The sequence below is a fragment of the Podarcis filfolensis genome (assembly GCF_964270895.1).
Source record: "Podarcis filfolensis genome assembly, chromosome: 1".
NCBI lineage: Eukaryota > Metazoa > Chordata > Lepidosauria > Squamata > Lacertidae > Podarcis > Podarcis filfolensis.
The window spans coordinates 128,301,765-128,322,114 of NC_139604.1; the positions used below are offsets into that span (position 1 = coordinate 128,301,765).

Here is a 20,350-nt window from a genome sequence, read left to right on the forward strand (position 1 = left end):
GAAAGAAGGATTTGACTCTTGCTGGCACATGAGGGTCTGACCCTGCTCAGTCACTCGCTAACTCTCCCCCACCCCACCCTGTGCGCCAATTTTGGTAGGTGGATTGCCCACCTGTCCATCACTCTGTGTCATCATGATATCACAGGAGTGGTAGGCAGCCTGTCCCGCCCACCAGCTAAAGTTGTCCCAGAGAGGTGGTGGGAGATAAACAACAGCCACCTCCTCTGAAGCCATCTTCCCCAACCATGGGTGCCCCCAGGTGACGCCGAACTACAACTCCCATCAGCCCTTGCCACTGCGCCATGCTGGGGCAGTGGTTCAACAAGATGTGGAGATTCTGGGCTGGACAAGGCAGCTCCAAAGGCTCAAACTCCACACCCACGTATGCTAGAGAAAGGACATTTCGCCTTGTACAGCCCCAGCCCTAGATATCGGAATATTCCCATCGCTATAGAACAGGATGACCCAATGTGGTTTCTTTCCTCTTACCTCCCCTGCTTTCATTTCCTTCGGAGGTTCTTGCTCTCCAAAGATCTGGCCTGAGGGATTCAAAAATGTGTGCCAGAAATGTCAGCTTCTTCCTAGAGCGCTGAAACGGACAGATGCGCTAATGTGCTCATTTCACACCATCACTGGAAGGGTAAGAGAGTAAATTGCTACCCTACCAGTCACACACACACTCAAAAGGGTGAGCCAATTTCAGTGGTCACCAGCGCCCTGGGGCAAAGTGGCAAATGAGACTGAAATATCCCATTAAAGGCAGAAGAACTTTGCAGGAAAGCCATATGGTGCATGCACATCATAGAATCGTAGAGTTGGGACACCAAAGGTCATCTAGTCCAACCCCCTGCAATGAAGGAATCTCAGCTGAAGCATCCATGACAGATGGCCATCTGTTGTTGTTGTTGTTTAGTCATTTAGTCATGTCCGACTCTTCGTGACCCCATGGACCAGAGCACGCCAGGCACTCCTGTCTTCCACTGCCTCCCACAGTTTGGTCAAACTCATGCTGGTAGCTTCGAGAACACTGTCCAACCATCTCATCCTCTGTCGTCCCCTTCTCCTTGTGCCCTCAATCTTTCCCAACATCAGGGTCTGTTCCAGGGAGTCTTCTCTTCTCATGAGGTGGCCAAAGTATTGGAGCCTCAGCTTCACGATCTGTCCTTCCAGTGAGCACTCAGGGCTGATTTCCTTCAGAATGGATAGGTTTGATCTTCTCGCAGTCCATGGGACTCTCAAGAGTTTCCTCCAGACCAGAATTCAAAAGCATCAATTCTTCGGCAATCAGCCTTCTTTATGGTCCAGCTCTCACTTCCATACATCACTACTGGGAAAACCATAGCTTTAACTACACGGACCTTTGTAGGCAAGGTGATGTCTCTGCTTTGCTTTGGCCATCTCCAAGAAAGGAGAGTCCATCACCTCCTTCCGAGGAAGACCTTTCCCGTGTCAAACAGCTCCCACCGTCAGAAAGTTCTTCCTGATGTTGAGTCGGAAATCTCCTTTCTTGTAACCCGAAGCCACTGGTTCGAGTCCTACCCTCCAGAGCAGGAGAAAACAAGCTTGTTCCCTCTTCCATGTGACAGCCCTTGAGATATTTGAAGATATCATTGGTAGGGTTGCTGAGCTCAAGCTTGTAGCCAGAAATCTTGTCATTTAGGGCCCTAAGGGTGCATCCACGGAAAGAGGCCCAAGCAGAACAGCGAAAACCTACATTCAGGTACCCTAAGAGCTTATAAATATGTTAAAGAAACAAACACTATAAATTCTCTCTTTCCTAGCATACAAGTCCTTGTGTCTAAGCTATTTTATCTGCAGATGGCCTTGTGTGAATCACCTTAAAGAGGGAAGAAACATACTTCAGGGGGTTGCATGAAAAGGGCTGCAGGTTCAAACCCCAATGTCTCCTGGTAAGGCTGGAGGTGGGGTGGGAAGACTCTTAAAGATACCCTGGAGAGTTGTTGCCAGTCAGTGCCGACAATACTGAGGGAAATGGACCAACAGTCTGCCGCTTTTTAAGGCAGCTAGCTCCCTGTGTTCCTACTTGCACTGGAAAGCCAAAAAGTAATCATATTAAATATTTTTTAAAATTGTATTAAATATTAATCTGATTGCTTTCATCATCAGTTTATTCCTGCAGCTTTGGACTCATGGGTCAAAGCACCGGGAGGTGACGTTTATTACATTTATTGATTAAATAAAATACAATTTGGTTTCCTCCTGGTATCTCGACAATCAGTGCAAAGAGCGCAACTTTTCTCTCTTTAGGAAATGAGAGTTGGCTGGGAAGGGGCCAGGAAGCCCTGGAGGAAGACAAGTTATGACAGCTGGGATGCACAACATATACAGGCACACCCAGGCTGCAGCCTAGGTTGGAGACACAATCCAGCATCTCTGCTCACTTCAGCAATCCCCCCTGCCAGCCTCAAGGCTCCCGAAAACAATGGATAAGTCTGGGAAAGGAAGGGGTGGAGAGAGAGAAGAGGAATCCAACAAGAGATTCCGTATATTAATAAATACTGGAACGACTCCATTAAAATTTGGAGAGCTGCGCCAGCTCTCCAAATGATATGATCCACTCTTGGCCCCTAAAGAGTTTGGAGGTTATAGAATCATAGAATCATAGAGCTGGAAGAGACCACAAGGGCCATCGAGTCCAACCCCCTGCCAAGCAGGAAACACCATCAGAGCACTCCTGACATATGGTTGTCAAGCCTCTGCTTAAAGACCTCCAAAGAAGGAGACTCCACCACACTCCTTGGCAGCAAAGGTTGGTTGGTTTGTTGCTTTTGCGTCTCCCGGTCAGGATCGCTTTGCGCAAACGCTGCCCCCCTCCAAGGAATCATAGAATCACGGAATCTTAATAATAATAATAGTAAATTTTTATTTATACCCTGCCCTTCCCGGTTCAAAAATTGGGCTCAGGGCGGCTAACAACAAATTTAAAACACTTAATTGTAAAAGCAGCATAAAATACAGTATAAAAACATGGATAACAATAAAATTCAAAATTCAGAAATCAATTTAGGGGAAATAAGCATTAGATAATCCCCAGGGCTAGCTGGCTGAATTGGTTCTACCTGGGCCAGCGAGGAGGCCAGGGGAGAATTAGCTGTGGGGTCTCAGAGCGGGTGATCTTCATAAAAGGGGAGGGGGAGGGAAGAGAAGGGAAATAAAAGATCAGGCTAAGTTCAAATTAAAGGCCAGGCGGAATAGCTCTGTCTTACAGGCCCGACGGAAGGAGGTTAAATCCTGCAGGGCCCTGGTCTCACGGGACAGAGCATTCCACCAGGTCGGAGCCATCACTGAAAAGGCCCTGGCCCTGCTGGAGGATAGTGTGACTTCCTTAGGGCCCGGGACCTCTAAACTATGGTTATTCATGGACCTTAAGGTCCTCTGCGGGGCAGACCAGGAGAGGCGGTCCTGTAAATACGAGTTGGAAGGGACCCTAAGAAACTGCCTAAGTTTTGTGCGGCTGTTCTCCAGACAAGATAAGGAGCTCCCTGACACAGAAATCAGGCCATCTGGCTTAGCATTGTCTTACCCTGACCAGCAGTGGCTGTTCAGGGTTTCTGAGAGGGGTCACTCACAGCCCTACCTCGTACCTATGGGACCGCCTCTCCTGGTATGCCCCGCAGAGGACCTTAAGGTCCATAAATAGCAACACCCTAGAGGTCCCGGGCCCTAAGGAAGTGCAGTGGCGTAGCGTGGGTTGTCAGCACCCGGGGCAAGGCAAGTAATTTGCACCCCCTAACCCGTGGATTTGCGCCCCCTAACCCTAAGCCCCAGATGTTGCGCCCAGTGCGGCCGGCCCCCCCTGCACCCCCCACGCTACGCCACTGAGGAAGTCAGATTAGCCTCAACCAGGGCCAGGGCCTTTTCAACACTGGCTCCAGCCTGGTGGAACGTTCTGTCTCATGAGACCAGGGCCCATGGGATCTGATTTCTTTCTGCAGGGCCTGTAAGACAGAGTTGTTCTGCCTGGTGTTTGGCTTGGAATCAACTTGATCCCCTCTACCTCCCCCTCTTTCCTTTCTCCTTTCTCCTTCTGTGATGGAACTCCTATTTGGGGACTTCCCTGGCTTTTTTCTGGCCCACGTAGGATCAGTCTGGTTAGTTGGCCTTGGTGAAGATTTGACATTTCATCCCCAAAAAAGTTTTTGATTTGAGTTTCTACTGAAATGAGGCTGCATTTTTAATGTTGTATTTTAATATTGTTTTGAAGCTATATTTAATCAATTGTTTTTATACCTAGTGTTAGCTGCCCTGAGCCCGGTCTTGGCTGGGGAGGGCGGGGTATAAATAAAATTTTTTATTATTATTATTATTATTATTATTATTATTATTACTACTACTACTACTACTACTACTACATGGAATTGACAGGAATTGAACCCAGGGCTTTCTTCTGCATGCAGGGCAGGTGCTCTAACCACTGGGCCACAGCTCCTCCCCTGTGGGACAACGATTCCCTGGACAGGCTGTAACCTAACAGCGTTTCTTGCTGACCAGTCAGGAAAGGATTCAGATCAACGTTGACTTTGCAAATCTACTGTACTGACAGGATGTCCCTATTTTCATTGGAGAAATGTTGGATGGTATGGAATGGCCAAGGGACGTGGGTGGCGCTGTGGGCTAAACCACAGAGCCTAGGACTTGCCGATCAGAAGGTCGGTGGTTTGAATCCCCGCGATGGGGTGAGCTCCCGTTGCTCGGTCCCTGCTCCTGCCCACCTAGCAGTTCGAAAGCATGTCAAAGTGCAAGTAGATAAAAAGGTACCGCTCTGGCAGGAAGGTAAACGGCATTTCCATGCGCTGCTCTGGTTCACCAGAAGTGACTTAGTCATGCTGGCCACATGACTCAGAAGCTGTACGCTGGCTCCCTCGGTCAATTAAGCGAGATGAGCGCCGCAACCCCAGAGTCGGTCACGACTGGACCTAATGGTCAGGGGTCCCTTTATGGAATGGCCTTCCTTTTGCTTCACACGCCACCCCCCCAAACCAAAGGCTTGTATTTCCCAGGTTCTCTGTTCATCCATCCATCCATCCATCCCCCCCACATAATAAGCAAATACAGCATGATCAAATACCTTGCATTGTCAAACGGCTCATTGTTTAAAAAGCTTCAGTTTAAAACCCTAAAGATTGCTAACAGATGCCTTTTTTTGGCTTCAGACGGGAAGACGGGAGTGGGGTAGGGGAGCTGCTCTGGGGGTGGGGGAGAAACAAGAGCAGGTATTGAAAAGGGGGAATTATTTCAAGGTTCCACTTCCATATATCACTAAAGGATTTCCAGCATTGGCCAAACAGGTGTCTCTCCAGGAAGGACAGAAGCACACCAGTCTTCATTCATTGCTGGTTTCCGAGAAACTGGTACCTGGGGGTTCACAGCCCCAGACATCAATAAGCCCTGGAGCTTGTGGTCCAATGGCAGAGCAGGTGTCTTGCATGCAGAATGCCCCAGGTTTGGTTCCTAGCTGCTCCTGGTAAGTTTGGGAAAAGACTGTAACACTGGCTAGCTGCTGCCAGTCAATGTAGCCAATATACAGATAAGAATCCGACAGCAGGACAATGAGAAATTCCAAAAAGAATGGTCCAAATTCATGGTCTACTTAGAGAAAACTGTACATAAATAAAGACACTCACAGGACTGAAATAAAACTCATAGCGTTTATTGTAAACATTTGGTTAGACCGTAAGATGTAATGCGGTAATATAATAAGGACTGTATGTTTAAAGCATAATACAAAAACTTTTTAAGGAATTATAAATATTTAGAATGTATATAGAATATATATATATATATATATATATATAGAATGTATATATAGTAAACACACTGAAGTAAGAGCAATATAAAGAAGCCAGAAGAGGGGTGGAGGGAAGTTAATTCAGATAAGATATAGATTTTAAGGAGAATAATATTGTTAAGCTGTATTGTGTTTAAGATATTTGGGGGGGGGGAAATCAATAAAAATCACTGAAGGAAAAAAAGGATAATGATGACGACGATGTTAATAATAATAATAAATTTATTTGTATCCCACTCTCCCCAGGCTCAGAGCGGCTAACATCATATAAATAAGACAATATGCATAATGCAATATACAATATGCAAATAAAATAACATTCAACATTCATTAAAATAATATAGAATAATGTTGTTAAATATCAGCATTTCAAAATTAAACAGAAATCCACTCTTAACAGTTACAATAAGCAATTTCTAAACTCCAGTCAATAAAACAACAGCAAACCACAGTGTACAACATAATACAATACAAAATGAGATAGATAAGACCAGTGGTCTGACTCTGTATAATGCAGCTTCCTGTGTACTGAATTGTCTTGTGCATTTGTTCCTTAAAAAACACAAAAACCCCACAGTATGCCAACAGTCACTATAATACAGTGGGCTGCTGTTCATTCTGCTGCCCAGAGACACCTAACTCTGCATCTGCAAAAACCTTGCAACCTGCAGCAAAATAGCAAATCCGAAGAGGTACCAACTGCAAGGTATCAACGTGGCCTATGCTGTTCTCCATCTACACAAAGCAGTCATTCTTGCTAGCCGCCCGCGATTTTTATCACAGGCTGTCTGGCGACTGGAATTTCTATCCACAAAGGTAAGAGTTTGAATACCTGAGGGAGACAGGGAGGGAGGTTGTGTTTGAATGAAGGTGATGCTGCTGCTGTTGGGTTTTTTAAATGATATAAAGTTGCTGATTTCACAGCTCAAAAGAAAAGCTTACTGCCTGTTCTTGGTTAATTACCAAAGCCTGGAAACCGGACTTTAAACGAGCTACTCCTGCAATGCCTGAACAGCTTTGGGCTGTGCAAATCTTTCTCTGGCAATTTAGCAAAAGCCCTTCTCAGGATTCAGGAAACATCATATCAGCTTCCCACAACCTGGTGCTCCTTTCATATGCTTCAGAGCGTAACACTCTCATCAGATGGCAGGGACGTTGACGGAAGCTGTGGTCCAAAATATCAGAAGGGCGCTGGGTTGGGGGAAGCTGCTTTTGACTTAAGAAAGCAACAGTTTTCAGTCTGTAAAATCGCCCGCTGAATAGTTTCAGTGATCTCCATCTGGCTGTTTGCACTAAGCTATTGAAATATGCCTATAATCTGGCTTGAACCCGGTCTCAGGTTATTATTCCACATTCTTCCCCCACTCCCTGTTCTCAGTTTACACTTGTGCGCACAGCTTCATTTCTTTCTTTAAATGCACACAATTGAAGGATTGCCAGTGACCATCAATTGCAATGCTTCAAGGTCAGTGAATTCCACTTTTTATCTTTTGCCATCTTAGCACTGAGGGCACAGCTACATCCGAGGAGAGAAGAGTTCCAACAAAAACTGCTATTGACATTTGCAGGGCAGCACCAATGGATATTTCTTCTTCTTCTTTGGCGATCACTTGTAGCCAAGTAAGATTGTTTTCCATAAACAAAGTATTAACAGTGAGTCCATAAGTGATTGTGGAGGCCAGTTCTGGACCCACACGTCCTTCCACAGTGGGGACATTGGTTCCCGGGCGGGAGTTGATCATGGCAAATCCAAGCGTGCCTTCCTCTTAGCACGTTTCTCCCTTGCGTCCTGAGTTTGAGCATCTTCAAAGCCCATGACACCTTTGGTAAAGGCTGTTCTCCAACTGGAGCGCTCGCAGGCAAGTGTTTCCCAATTGTCAGTGTTTATACTACATGTTTTTTTAGATTTACCTTGAGTGAGTCTTTTGTTGACCACCAGCATTACGCTTTCCATTTCTAGGTTTGGAATAGAGTAGTTGCTTTGGAAGACGACAATCAGGCATCTGAACAACATGGCCAGTCCAATGAAGTTGTTGTAGAAGAATCATTGCATTTGGGTTTAACCGTACCGCCACCTGCTCCAACTAAATGTTGTTGTTTAGTCGTTTAGTCATGTCCGACTCCTCATGACCCCATGGACCAGAGCACGCCAGGCACTCCTGTCTTCCACTGCCTCCCGCAGTTTGGTCAAACTCATGTTGGTCTGTCTCTTCGAGAACACTGTCCCACCATCTCGTCCTCTGTCGTCCCCTTCTCCTTGTGCCCTCCATCTTTCCCAACATCAGCGTCTTTTCCAGGGAGTCGTCTCTTCTGAGGTGGCCAAAGTATTGGAGCCTCAGCTTCAGGATCTGTCCTTCCAGTGAGCCCTCAGGGCTGATTTCCTTAAGAATAGATAGGTTTGATCTTCTTGCAGTCCATGGGACTCTCAAGAGTCTCCTCCAGCACCATAATTCAAAAGCATCAATTCTTTGGCGATCAGCCTTCTTTATGGTCCAGCTCTCACTTCCATACATCACTACTGGGAAAACCATAGCTTTAACTATGCGGACCTTTGTTGGCAAGGTGATGTCTCTGCTTTTTAAAGTACTCCTTCATATTTAAACACCCCATATCCATCTGAGAAGGAGAACTCAGTATCCTCATTTCCCTTTCTTATTCCACCCACCCACTGGCCTTAAAAACCCAGAAACCCACAAAATCCAAACGAACTTCAAAGGCCTTTTCTATCGTAATCCGAAAATCCCTCCCCTGAGCGGAGTCATCGCTTGGGCTTCACTGTTTCATGTGCGCTGCATTCCTTTCTCGGGGTCACTGCCCAGAGACTTTCTATTACTGCTCCACAGCTTCGCTCTTCTCTGGTTCTGCCTCCCTTTTCAGAAGCAGCCAAGCCAGCCTCAATCTCCCATATCTCGCCGCAGCCATTATGTAATAAATCCAGATCCCCCTCAATCAGGATCGCTTTTGTTCCTCACGGCTTTGGAGTCCCCTTGATCGCTCGCACGGCACAGGCTTCTACAACCATTTGGCAGCCATGGGGAGGAAGGGGAGGACGGGTGGGGCAGGCAAATGAGGAGGAAAAAGGCAGACTCTATTCAAGTGGGAGGCTAGACTCCTCCGCAGACTGGATGCAAGCGGTGTGGGAAGAGGGGGCACCTTTGGAGAGATCTAGGGGTCCTCTTTCTGGCATCTCGACGCAGCTTAGGCATTCATAATGTATTGAAAACACACCATCAAACGCCTGTGGAGTCTCGGCACTCATCGGAGGCCCCTGCCAAGCCATTTTCTCAATAGTTCAGGGATTTGTGAATGAAGGCATTAAGGACTGGTCCCCTCAACTATGGTATTCTTTGGGTGCATTCACACCATACATTTAAAGCAAAGGGACACGGGTGGCGCTGTGGTCTAAACCACTGACCCTCTTGCGCTTGCTTATCAGAAGGTTGGCGGTTTGAATCCCCGCGATGGAGTGAGCTCTGGTTGCTTTGTCCCAGCTTCTGCCAACCTAGCAGTTTGAAAGGACACCAATGCGAGTAGATAAATAGGTACCACTGAGGCGGGAAGGTAAACGGCGTTTCCGTGTGTTCTGGTTTCCGTCACGATGTTCTGTTGTGCCAGAAGCGGTTTAGTCCTGCTGGCCACGTGACCTGGAAAACTGTCTGTGGACAAACTCCGGCTCCCTTGGCCTGAAAGCGAGATGACCGCCACAACTCCATAGTCGCCTTTGACTGGACTTAACCGTCCAGGGGTCCTTTACATTTTACCTTTTTTACATTTAAAGCACTGTTATACCACTGCGTGCAAGGACAGGTTCTGGCAGATTGAGCGGAGGAGACCAAGAGTAGGCCCAATGGTCAGGAAGGCGGTTTCTGCCCGTGCTGTAGAGGGGCAGGTGGGGCTTGTCAACCTGGTAAGGCAGCCCACCTAGGAGAAGGATAACTCTGATCTTAAACCTCTGCTGCCTTGTGGAGTATCTTCCCTATATCTCGTGTACAGGGCAGTTTTTAATATTTGATGTTTTACTGTGCTTAATGTGTTTGTTGGAAGCTGCCCAGCGTGACTGGAGCAAACCAGACAGATGGGCAGCATCTAAATATCCTAAAACTGATTCTAAACCTCCACTGCCTTGTGGGACATTTTCAGGAAAAGAAAAGGCAAAAACCCTACACAAATTGGGAGCGGAGTCCCTAAGACGGTACCTTGTATGGCTTCCAGCAACTCCTACAGCCAAGCAGAAGGGGCTTTTGGGATGTCGTTTTTATTTTGATTATGCATTTTGTGGTTTTATATTTTGATTTTATTCTGCGAACCACCATGAGACCTCCAGGTATAGGGCGGTATATAAATTCAACAAATAAATAAGTAATAAAACAAATAAAACAAATGTCTTGCTCTGCTTTCCATTGGACCACAGCAGCGAGGCTGTCTGGGCAGCCCAGGACCCCTATACATGCTGCCCAGGTTTGCATCCCAAGGAGGTCACTTTGGTACTGCTAACACAGCAGTCTGAGTTCACCCCCGGAGGCGAACGCCATTGTCTCTTGAGACGTATGGATATCAGCAAGTCTTTTTTTTTTTTTTTTTTTTTTTTTTTTTAAATAATATTTATTGAAGTTTCCAAAATACAGAAAGAGAAGAAAAGAAATTATGAAGATACATTCAGAACCTTATTTTCAAACATCCACTTTCTGGGACTCCCCCCTTCCCCCACCCCTACCGTATTCCCCTTTCATATTGTTGTTTCCACAAGTTCTATTTCTGATTTAAAGCACAATTTATATACCCCATTGTTCAAATTTAAATTTATACAAACCTTATGCAACACCCTTGATAAAAAAAAAAGCAAAAGATCTCTCCCCATAGCCCACCCCCTTTTCTTTCCACAATGTCCCCCTTTTTTCCCATTAAAGTAAAAGCACACAGAATAAAAGTATAAAAAAATAAAAAATATATTAGAAAAAAGAAAACCAATTCAGAAAATAGTTGCAAGCCTTTGGATTCTAATTCTCCCTCCCCTTCCCCGGTTTAATTTCCCTTATCCTCCAATCTATGTTTCCAGCCTGGAAATCTTAAGTCCATCAATCCCATTTTTCCCCCAACTCCTTGCAGAATTATTTCCCATTTCTAGGATTACTTTCTTTAAAAATTAATTCCTAAATCTTTAAAAATGTCAAATTATAAAATTCCCCCCATTGTTCTTTCAAGGTTATAGTCCAGCTTCCTCTTGTTCCGCTGCTAAAACTTTCTTATTCAGAAGTTTAGTAACTCTACATGGGTTGTTGTTATTCAGGAACAAAAACTTGCGTTCAGTCCCTTCCTTCTTCAGTAAGGTATTCTGTTGTCTCCTTTTAGTCTAAACACCCTGTAGACAAGATTCAGTTTCCGTTTTGCAGCTTTCCCAGGAGATAACCAGTTCTGTGAAATTCCGGAGTGTTGTATTTTTCCCGGCTTACGCCCATCTTTGTAATGTCCCGAAACTCCTCTAGGGGGGTTGTTGTAACTTTGTTTCCAAAAATCCGATTGTTCTCCGTATTTTCGCCATTTTGTATTCAAGTCTTAACAAATTATATCAAGTTGTAACAAATTTGACCAGCAAGGTCCTTGTAATAAAATCCTCTTTAATATTCCGACTTTGACAGCTACTTTGACAGCTGTCAAAATCACCGGCTCTTTTCACCAGGCTCACTCCTCAATCGCCCCGGTTCCCAGGGAGGGGGGTGCATTTTCCTTCTCCTTCAATTCTTCCTCCAGCACAATTCTTGTACTTTCCCATCATGGAATTCTTAATTTAGCAAAGATACCGTTCTTTTTGGGCCTTGGCTTCCCAATCCTTGTTTTAAAATGTCTACAATAGGGAGGGGGACTGACTTCCTTTTTAGATCCCCCCCCGCTCGTCTCAAATCCCAAAAATTTTTCTTCTTTTAAACCCGATTTCCAATTTACTCACGGGTTGTTGTTAAAAGTCCAAATTCTCAATGGAAGAAGTCAGCGCTCTCCGCCGGATGGCATGCGGCTTCGCTCGGCAGGGATGGCAGAGGACTCAAAGCACCACGCTTCTCCCCGGCACCCGATCCGTAGCCTTTAAAAAGGCTCCTTCACGAGTCGGGAGGGCGCTAGCGGTGCTAGCCGAGTCTCCAAGTCCACGGCCCCCGTGGCCGTGGTTTCTAAGGGTCCCCGCATCGCCGGTGCGGTAAAACCCAGCCCCTGCCGAGCCGGCTCCCTCCGGAGCTCGGAGGGAGTCCGCCATTCGGCGATGGCGCCAACCCGGAAGTCCCGTATGGATATCAGCAAGTCAATTACGCCGAATTCAAACCATAAGCATTGTTCACAGACACCGTGAAGACCACCTGAATGAAGTTCATGGACTACCAGTGGTCCACAGACCACAGTTTTGGAACCCTACTTTAAAATTACTGCATTGGCCAGGGTTGGACTGGATGACCCTTTGGTCCCTTTCCAATGCTACAACTCTATGAAAAGAGCCATCTCCATCTCCCTGCATCGTTCCTCTAGAGACGCCTCATTCCTTCCAAGCCCTGTTCGCTTCCCCCCCATCACTGATCACCCAGATGGCTTGCCGCCATAAATACAGCAACGTTGCTTTCGCACTCGCTGCTTTCTAAACTGAACACGTCTTCATGGCGATGGCTTGTAAGGCTGCCTGCTAGCTAGGCGTAAATTCTGCACCAGCCTGGGAAACGTGGCCACAATTCGACATGGGAGTCTACCAAGCGCATGCAAGTCTAACGGGCGATGAAAATGGGCAAGTAGGCAAATTCCCCCCCCCCCAAAAAAGCATCGGTTTGTTTTAATCATGCAGGATATATTAGGCCCTGGGGTCATGAGAGGAGACCATAAAGAGCCCACAAAGCAGCATTAAAGAAAAGATTTGGGCCTTTGCAGGGTTGTATTTTACATGCCTTGCCTTTTCATTACCTGAGTTGTATTAAGATGCTTTGAGGGCATCCTTTCCACCCCATGAAATTACCGTGTTTTTCTGTGTATAAGACGCCCCCCATGTATAAGATGCCCCCTATTTTGGGGACTCCAAATTAAGAAACACCCCTCAGCACTACCCGTGTATAAGATGAGTCCCAATTTTAAACATAATTTTTTGGTTTAAAAAACCCTAGTCTTATACACGGAAAAATACGGTATATAAGATTCATCTGGTCTCTAGGCTCAGGCCAGAAATAGCAGAATGCTCTGCAGAAGACTCTTTAGTGCAGAAGGGAAATATTGAGGGCTAAAAGTGTTCCTGTGTACGAGGAGAAGGCTCACACTCTGCACCCATCCTCTGCTGGAGTCAGTGCCAACACTCGTTTTCAATTGGCGAGTTAATTGCTGTTTTTTGTTTTAAGCGGGCTTCTTAAGATTTTAGTTGTTTCATTGCAATTTTCAGCTTCGCCTTGCACATGGATACAGATCTGCCTTTGCGATGTACACAGAAGATATGTGACCTGTCTTTTCTCAGTTACGGATTTAGAGAGGTGGTTCCCAAAGTTCCCACACCTGAAAACAGCTGTTGGGGGAATCACTTAATGATTTCTCAGTCTACTGTAGCAATCAAAACGCACTGTGCTAGGCCATAGGATTGTGGAGTCGGAAGGGACCCCCCCCCCCAAGAGGAATCTAGGCCAACCAATGCAAGAATCACAGTAGATGTGGCATGGTTGGCAAAGAATTCAAACTGTAATTCAATAAAATGCTATATTATAAATAAAAGCAGCTATAAAAATACAGTCAAATGTCAAAATGCATATTCAGTGTGATGGATGTGCTGTCTCCTGTCTTCAATTGTAAATCTACAGATGTGCGGATCACCTGAATAAAGCTTACAGATCACATTTTGGGAACTCCTGATTTAGGATACAGTTGTGCCTTGGAAGTCGAACGGGGGGCCATTCGACTTCCAAAACGTCCAGAAACCAAAGTATGGCTCCTGCAGCCAATCAGAAGTTGCGGAAGCCCAGGCGGACGTTCGGCTTCCAAAAATAGTTCGCAAACCGGAACAGTCGCTTCCAGGGTTTGCAGTGTTTGGGAGCCAAAACGTTTGGGAACTAAGCTGTTCGAAAACCAAAGTAAAACTGTATTGCCTTTAGGGGTTCCTCAAACCCGGCCCCACACATCCTGCAAGATTCTCTTCTTTGTTTCTCAAACTTGGCCCACAGAAGAGAAAGCAAAGAGCTGCAGAGGCAGTATTATCATACTTTTTAAATCCTTCTCTTACCTTTTTCTTGCTGCAGTAGATCTGCCATTTCTTTTCTGCTGGAAGAGCAAACATGGCTTCTCTATGCTTATCCGAAAGGTCGAGTTCATCCTGAGGAGAGAGAGATGCCGTACATCATGAAAACATCCAATTTATTGTATAGATTAGCATTAACAACTGTGAAGGAGGAGGGGAGAAACCCTCAAAAGAAAAGCCCTGCTGGACAGTGATGGTGAGGGGAGCCCTGGACCCTGGCGCATAATCCTGAGGGGGCACAACCCAGCGCCCCCATGACAGGCTTTCTTGCTGAGGCTGTGTGGCTGCCACCTTCTGGAGCCATGGGGAGGTGAGCTGAGCCCAGGCTGGGCCATTGCGGCCACAGTGGTACCTCCTCATTGCAGCTGAGTCGGAGCCTGGACTTTTCCCAGCCTGCACTGGTCCTTCCCAGGGTCCTCCCTTCCAGCATGTGCCCTCCAGCAGGAGCACAGAGATGAGAGTCGCCCGCTCACCCAGGACCCACCTTGGTGCCAAGGAGAAGTGGCCGGGAAAGGGCTGTGCTTGGCACCTTGGCCTGCTCTCCCCTCCCCTCCTCCTAGGCCTATTGCAGCTCTGGCACTGCTGGGATGCTGCTAGGTCCACTAAGGAGCACCGACTGCTGGAAGCTCGCCAAGGGTGAACACGGCGACCGGCAGGCAACCTTCGTGAGAAGTGGCCACTGCAGAGGCGCCGCGAGCAAAGTCTGCCTGTTGCCTCCTGCCTGACGCATACAAGGAGGTTAGGGGGCCTAATCCTTGCCTTGTCCTGGGCACTGCCAATGTGCATTATGTTGACATTTCCATTCCACCTTAAGGAACAGGCATGGGATTGTCACGTGTCACATGTCTGTTTACATTCCAGCACAGTATGCTGGCAACTTCTGTTTGTGTTTTGCTTTTAGCTGTTCTCTCTGAGACGACACAAGAGAGAGACGACATGTTTCTTTGTCCTGATTTATGATTCATAAATCTGTAGTTGTAGTATGCTTCCACAAGCCTCACGCCTATTCTGTGTGCGCAGTTCGATCTGCTGATAGTATGCCCTGGCTTTGAAGCCCGGGTCGCTGATTTACGTTGGTGCAGGGGCCGATGGAAGGAGACAGCACAGCTGGGGCTTGCCAGCTGGCCTCCTGGCCCTCCTGACCCAGGAAGTGCGTTTCAAACGTCGACACATTATGCGGTTGCTGCTGGATCCGGCCAATGGCCCACCCAGTCCATCCTCCTCTTCTCACAGCCGTCAAGCAGATGCCTACGAGAAACCTGCAAACAGGACCGAGTGCGAGAGAACTCTTTTCTCTCCTGCAGTTTCCAGCAACTCATATTGAGACGTGTTACTGCCTCCAACCATCCAGGTTTGCAGTACCTCTGGGCAATCATGTCTGGTGGGTCATACCTCTCCATGCCCACACACCTATAATTTCTGTAGCTCACAAGCTTCTAGGACACCCTCCCCTATGTTGGGTGATTCCCACAAGAGAGTTTGCAATCTCTGGATGAGGTTCCCTTTCCTTCTCCAGCCCACAGCAGAAAGAGCTCCTGGAAGATCTGGCTCAACCTGCCAATGGAATTATTTTGGAGGCCTCTGAAGAGCTTTATCCTGCATCCTGTGCGCTGGCCTGGTGCCCTCCAAATGATGCTGGACTCCCAACTCCAATCATCCCTGAGCAATGGCCATGCTGCCTGGGACTGATGCGAGTTGGGAACCCTAGACCTCAGGCAAGAGGCTGGAGAAGGCTGCTCAACAGCTATGTAGAAGGGAGAGTTCCTAGGACCTTTGCTTAGAGCAGACGCCAAGATGGGGAATTCCACAGCTACTGAAATTTATGGCAAAGGGATAAGCACGTCTTTGGATTAGAGGTGATCTACAAGACAAGCCATCGCCATGGGTCACTAGGGGATTAATTAGCCAAATTGATCTCCAAAACTCAGGTCACTCTGTAGATGGTTCGCTGAATATTGAGACAAGTTACTATGAATCACAGGCAATAAATAAGGTGACGGGTGAATTCTGTGTCCCCTTTTAGAGCTCTTCACAATCTCTTGTTGTTTTAGCAACCCCAAACAATTTAGTATCGCCAGCTGCTCTCAATGTGGAAAGCTAAGGAAATACTCATTTAGCTTTCAGAAAAAAGTCCATCAAAAGCATTCATGATGCACCCGGGTATTATCCCATCTCCCTAACCCCATCCCATTTATTTATTGAAAATATTTTTAACGCACTCTAAATTACAACTGCATCTGATAGATAAGCAAACAGCCTGATATTAATCTCCAGCAGAGGCCTAGGTGAACAACTGTGTCTTTAAACAGCACCCAAAGCTTAGCAAAATCTACACCACTCCTATGCCAGCAGGAAGTGTGTTTCAAATTGGGGAGGTATCATCGTTGAAGAAATCTTATGGGCCTTTTATGCTCGTGGTAAGCCGCCCCCAGCAGGAGCCTAGCCAGAGTAGGATCTGCAACAGCTGCAGCTTCTAGGTCAGATTCAAAAGCAGCCCCACAAAGAGCACATTACAGTGATCATCAAGGATCGCCTCTCCCCATATGAACTGACTTGGACCCTGCTATCATCATCTGAGGCCCTTCCTTGTATGTGTGCCTGCTCTGCAAGAGGTCCGGTGGGTGGCAACGCAAGAAGGGGCCTTTTCTGCGGTGGCTCCCCATTTGTGGAGTGTTCTCCCTTATACACCTTTAGACTCCAGGAAAACCAACCCTCTTCTCCCTGGCCTTTGGCTAATTAAACAATCTATGGCATATCCTCCAACATGATGAGTTCCAAAACCAAGTTCTTCCCATCTGCGCTCCTGTGCAAGATCACGGGGCTCAAAAGGCACTTTTTTGGTGTGTTCTTACAGTGCCCCAAAATGCGCATTTGAGTGCCACACGAGATCACGGCCCCCAAAAGCGCTTTGGGGGGGGGGGCAAAATTGCACGAGAACATGGCAACAAAAATGGCAGCCGTGCTCTCACAGGAAAAACCCGGGATTCCATGGCCATTTAAACTGTGAGTAGGGTTTGTGATTTCTGTTTGTTACTATACTATGTATTTTTGTGTTTTTACATTGTAAACCGCCCTGTGATCTTTGGATGGAGGGTGGTAAAGAAATTTAATTAATAATAATGGCGATAATGATCTTCTTGAGGTTATGAGCACATGGGGTCACCGCGGCACATTTGCGAACCATGAAGAATACTGGCTAGCTGGCAATCTTATGCATGATGAGCCAGCTTTTGGAGGGGTGCACAAGAAAACCCCAGAGTTCTGGACCCAGCAGATTGACAGGCGCCGAGTCAGGAGGCTGCTGAAGAAGGGAAGAATTCAAAGCTGCCTCCAGCCACACTCACAAACTGGATATAAAGGAACAGAAAATGGCCCCTTAAAATCAGTCTGAATGAGGGAAAGGATGCTTTTCTAAGAGGGAGGCATTGCAGCAGTGACGGAACGCTGCCTTCATCGCCCCAGCTTGAAATTCTGCCACGAAATCCCTCTAGCAATCTGCACACAAGCTTCATCGCAAGCAGTTTCAATTAACAATCACGAAGCAGACTAATTAGTGAGCAGGAGATGCCAATTGGCAATTAGCTTCACAGCCCATCTGCATTTGTCCGTTTGGGCATGAATGGAGCTTGCATATTAGGTAGCTAGAAAGGGGGCTGGGGGGCAGGTTGCTGAACGACCACAAGTCCTGCTGGAACCTCTAACATAAGCAGGAAAAGCCTCAACTCAGTATTTCCAAGTCTCAATATTTTTAGAACCAATCTTGTTATCTTTTCAAATCAATTGTCTCTGAACAGGCCTCGTGCATTCTCGTGTCGTATTAGTTTTGGTTCATTTAAAAGTAAAAATAATTTGGCCACCCAAAAGGAACTCACACACCACAGTTTAAAAACCTCTGCCTTAGTTCGTTTCCATTTTGACTGTGCATCTTTCTCCTTCTCGCATACTGGGGCAAGTCAATTGTTGTCAGAGCAAGCTACAGTCAAGCAATGCAGCTGATGTCGTAGAATCATAGAATTGTAGCGTCCAACCCCCTGGCAAATAGACATTGTGTTGTGGCGACTGCATTGTAGGTTTAAGGTGCCATTTGGCACCTAGCTTATATATCTGAGTTTCTGAGGGACCATTGAAGGAGCTGGGCATGTTTAGCCTGGAAAAAGAGTACACTGGTACCTCAGGTTACAGACGCTTCAGGTTACAGACTCTGCTAACCCAGAAATAGTACCTCGGGTTAAGAACTTTGCTTCAGGATAGGAACAGAAATCGTGCAGCGGTGGTGCGGCAGCAGTGGGAGGCTCCATTAGCTAAAGTGGTACCTCAGGTTAAGGACAGTTTCAGGTTAAGAATGGACCTCCAGAACGAATTAAGTTCTTAACCTGAGGTACCACTGTAGACTGAGAGGAGATATGAGAGCCATCTGAATGGCTGTCATATGGAAGAGGGAGCAAGCTTCTTTTCCTCCTGCTCTGGAGAGTCGAACCAATGGCTTCAAGTTACAAGAAAAGAGATTCCAACCAAACATCAGGAAGAACTTTCTGACAGTAAGAGCTGTTCAACAGAGAAACGGTCTCCCTTGGAAGATGGCAGACTCTCTCTCCTTCCTTGGAGGTTTTTAAGAAGAGGTTGGGTGGCCATCTGTCACTGATACTTTAGCTGAGTTTCCTACATCCGATGATCGTCTTCCAAAGCAACTACTCTATTCCGAACTTAGAAATGGAAAGTGCAATGCTGGTGGTCAATAAAAGAGGTTTAAAGACTGCCTCAAGGCAAATCTTAAAAAAAAAAAGTACTTTGCAGGAGCAGGTAGCTGTACGCTTAAACCCAAATGCAATGATTCTTCAACAACTTCATTGGACTGGCCATGTTGTTCAGACGCCTGATTGTAATCTTCCAAAGCAACTACTCTATTCCAAACTTAAAAATGGAAAGCATAATGTTAAAGGTAAAGGGACCCCTGACCATTAGGTCCAGTCGTGACCGACTCTGGGGTTGCGGCGCTCATCTCGCTTTATTGGCCGAGGGAGCCGGCGTACAGCTTCCGGGTCATGTGGCCAGCATGACTAAGCCGCTTCTGGTGAACCAGAGCAGCACACGGAAATGCCATTTACCTTCCCGCCGGAGCGGTACCTATTTATCTACTTGCCCTTTGACATGCTTTCGAACTGCTAGGTTGGCAGGAGCAGGGACCGAGCAATGGGAGCTCACCCTGTTGCGGGGATTCAAACCGCCAACCTTCTGATTGGCAAGTCCTAGGCTCTGTGGTTTAACCCACAGTGCCACCTGCATCCCAAGCATAATTTTAGTGGTCAACAAAAGAGGTTTAAAGACTCTCTCAAGAAAAATCTAAAAAAAATGTAGTATTAACACTGACAACTGGGAAACACTGGCCTGTGAGCGCTCCAGTTGGAGAACAGCCTTTACCAAAGGTGTCATGGGCTTTGAAGACACTCGAACTCAGGTCGCAAGGGAGAAACATGCTAAGAGGAAGGCACGCTTGGCAAATCCACACCGTGATCGACTCCTGCCCGGGAACCAATATCCCCACTGTGGAAGGATGTGTGGATCCAGAATTGGCCTCCACAGTCATTTACGGACTCACTGTTAAAACCGTGTTTATGGAAGACAATCTTACTCGGCTACGAGGGATCGCCAAAGAAGAAGAAGATGATTGCCGGGGGTTGGACTGGGTGACTCTTGGGGCCCCTTCCAACTGTATGATTCTACGATCTGGTCTAGTGTTCTGTTCTCGGTGGCTAAGTCAAATACAACAGCACCCCCTGCGTTTCTGACCAAGGGGCAGTCAGATGCACACATTGCCTCTGTCAGTGGAGGTCAAACATACTGTATGTTGCAAACCACTTAGGGTTCCTTTTTTTTAAAAAAGTAAATGTGCTATATAAATTGTTCAAATAAATAAAAGATAAACAGAGCCCTTGTGGCTAGTAGCCACTGAGTAGTCTCATCAGGCTCTAGGCTGATGGAGGCATTCACAATCCTACTTAGAAATGTTGGGGATTGCGCCCGAAACCTTTTATTTGCGAAGTATACACTCAGCCACTGAGCTACAGCTCTTCCCTGACCTCACAGGAACGATGCAAGGATAAAAATGGGGTGGGTAGAGAACTATGTTCTCCCTGAGTGCCTTGGAGGCCAGGAGAGGAAGAAAGGCAGTAAACAAAAGCCAGGCACAGATTGCAGGAGTGCTGCTCATGCTTCTAGAGGGAGCCGTGATTCCTGCAAAACCAGTTTGCCAGGTGAGCACAGCATCGAAAAGGGAGCATGTGCATCTCTGACAGCAAATG

The 20,350-nt window shown here is 46.8% G+C and overlaps 1 protein-coding gene across 3 annotated transcripts in view; it reads right to left on the reverse strand.

Annotated features, from left to right (window-relative positions):
• Positions 1-20,350, reverse strand: part of DAAM1 (dishevelled associated activator of morphogenesis 1) — a 182,905-nt gene that overhangs the window by 87,635 nt on the left and 74,920 nt on the right. For all 3 annotated transcript variants that reach the window (XR_014547560.1, XM_083611705.1, XM_083611704.1), the window contains exon 3: positions 14,037-14,126. Coding sequence is in view for 2 of the 3 variants with exons in the window: in XM_083611705.1 (XP_083467831.1) it covers positions 14,037-14,126 (90 nt within the window). In the remaining variant the exon portion in view is untranslated. The remainder of the gene's footprint in view (positions 1-14,036; positions 14,127-20,350) is intronic.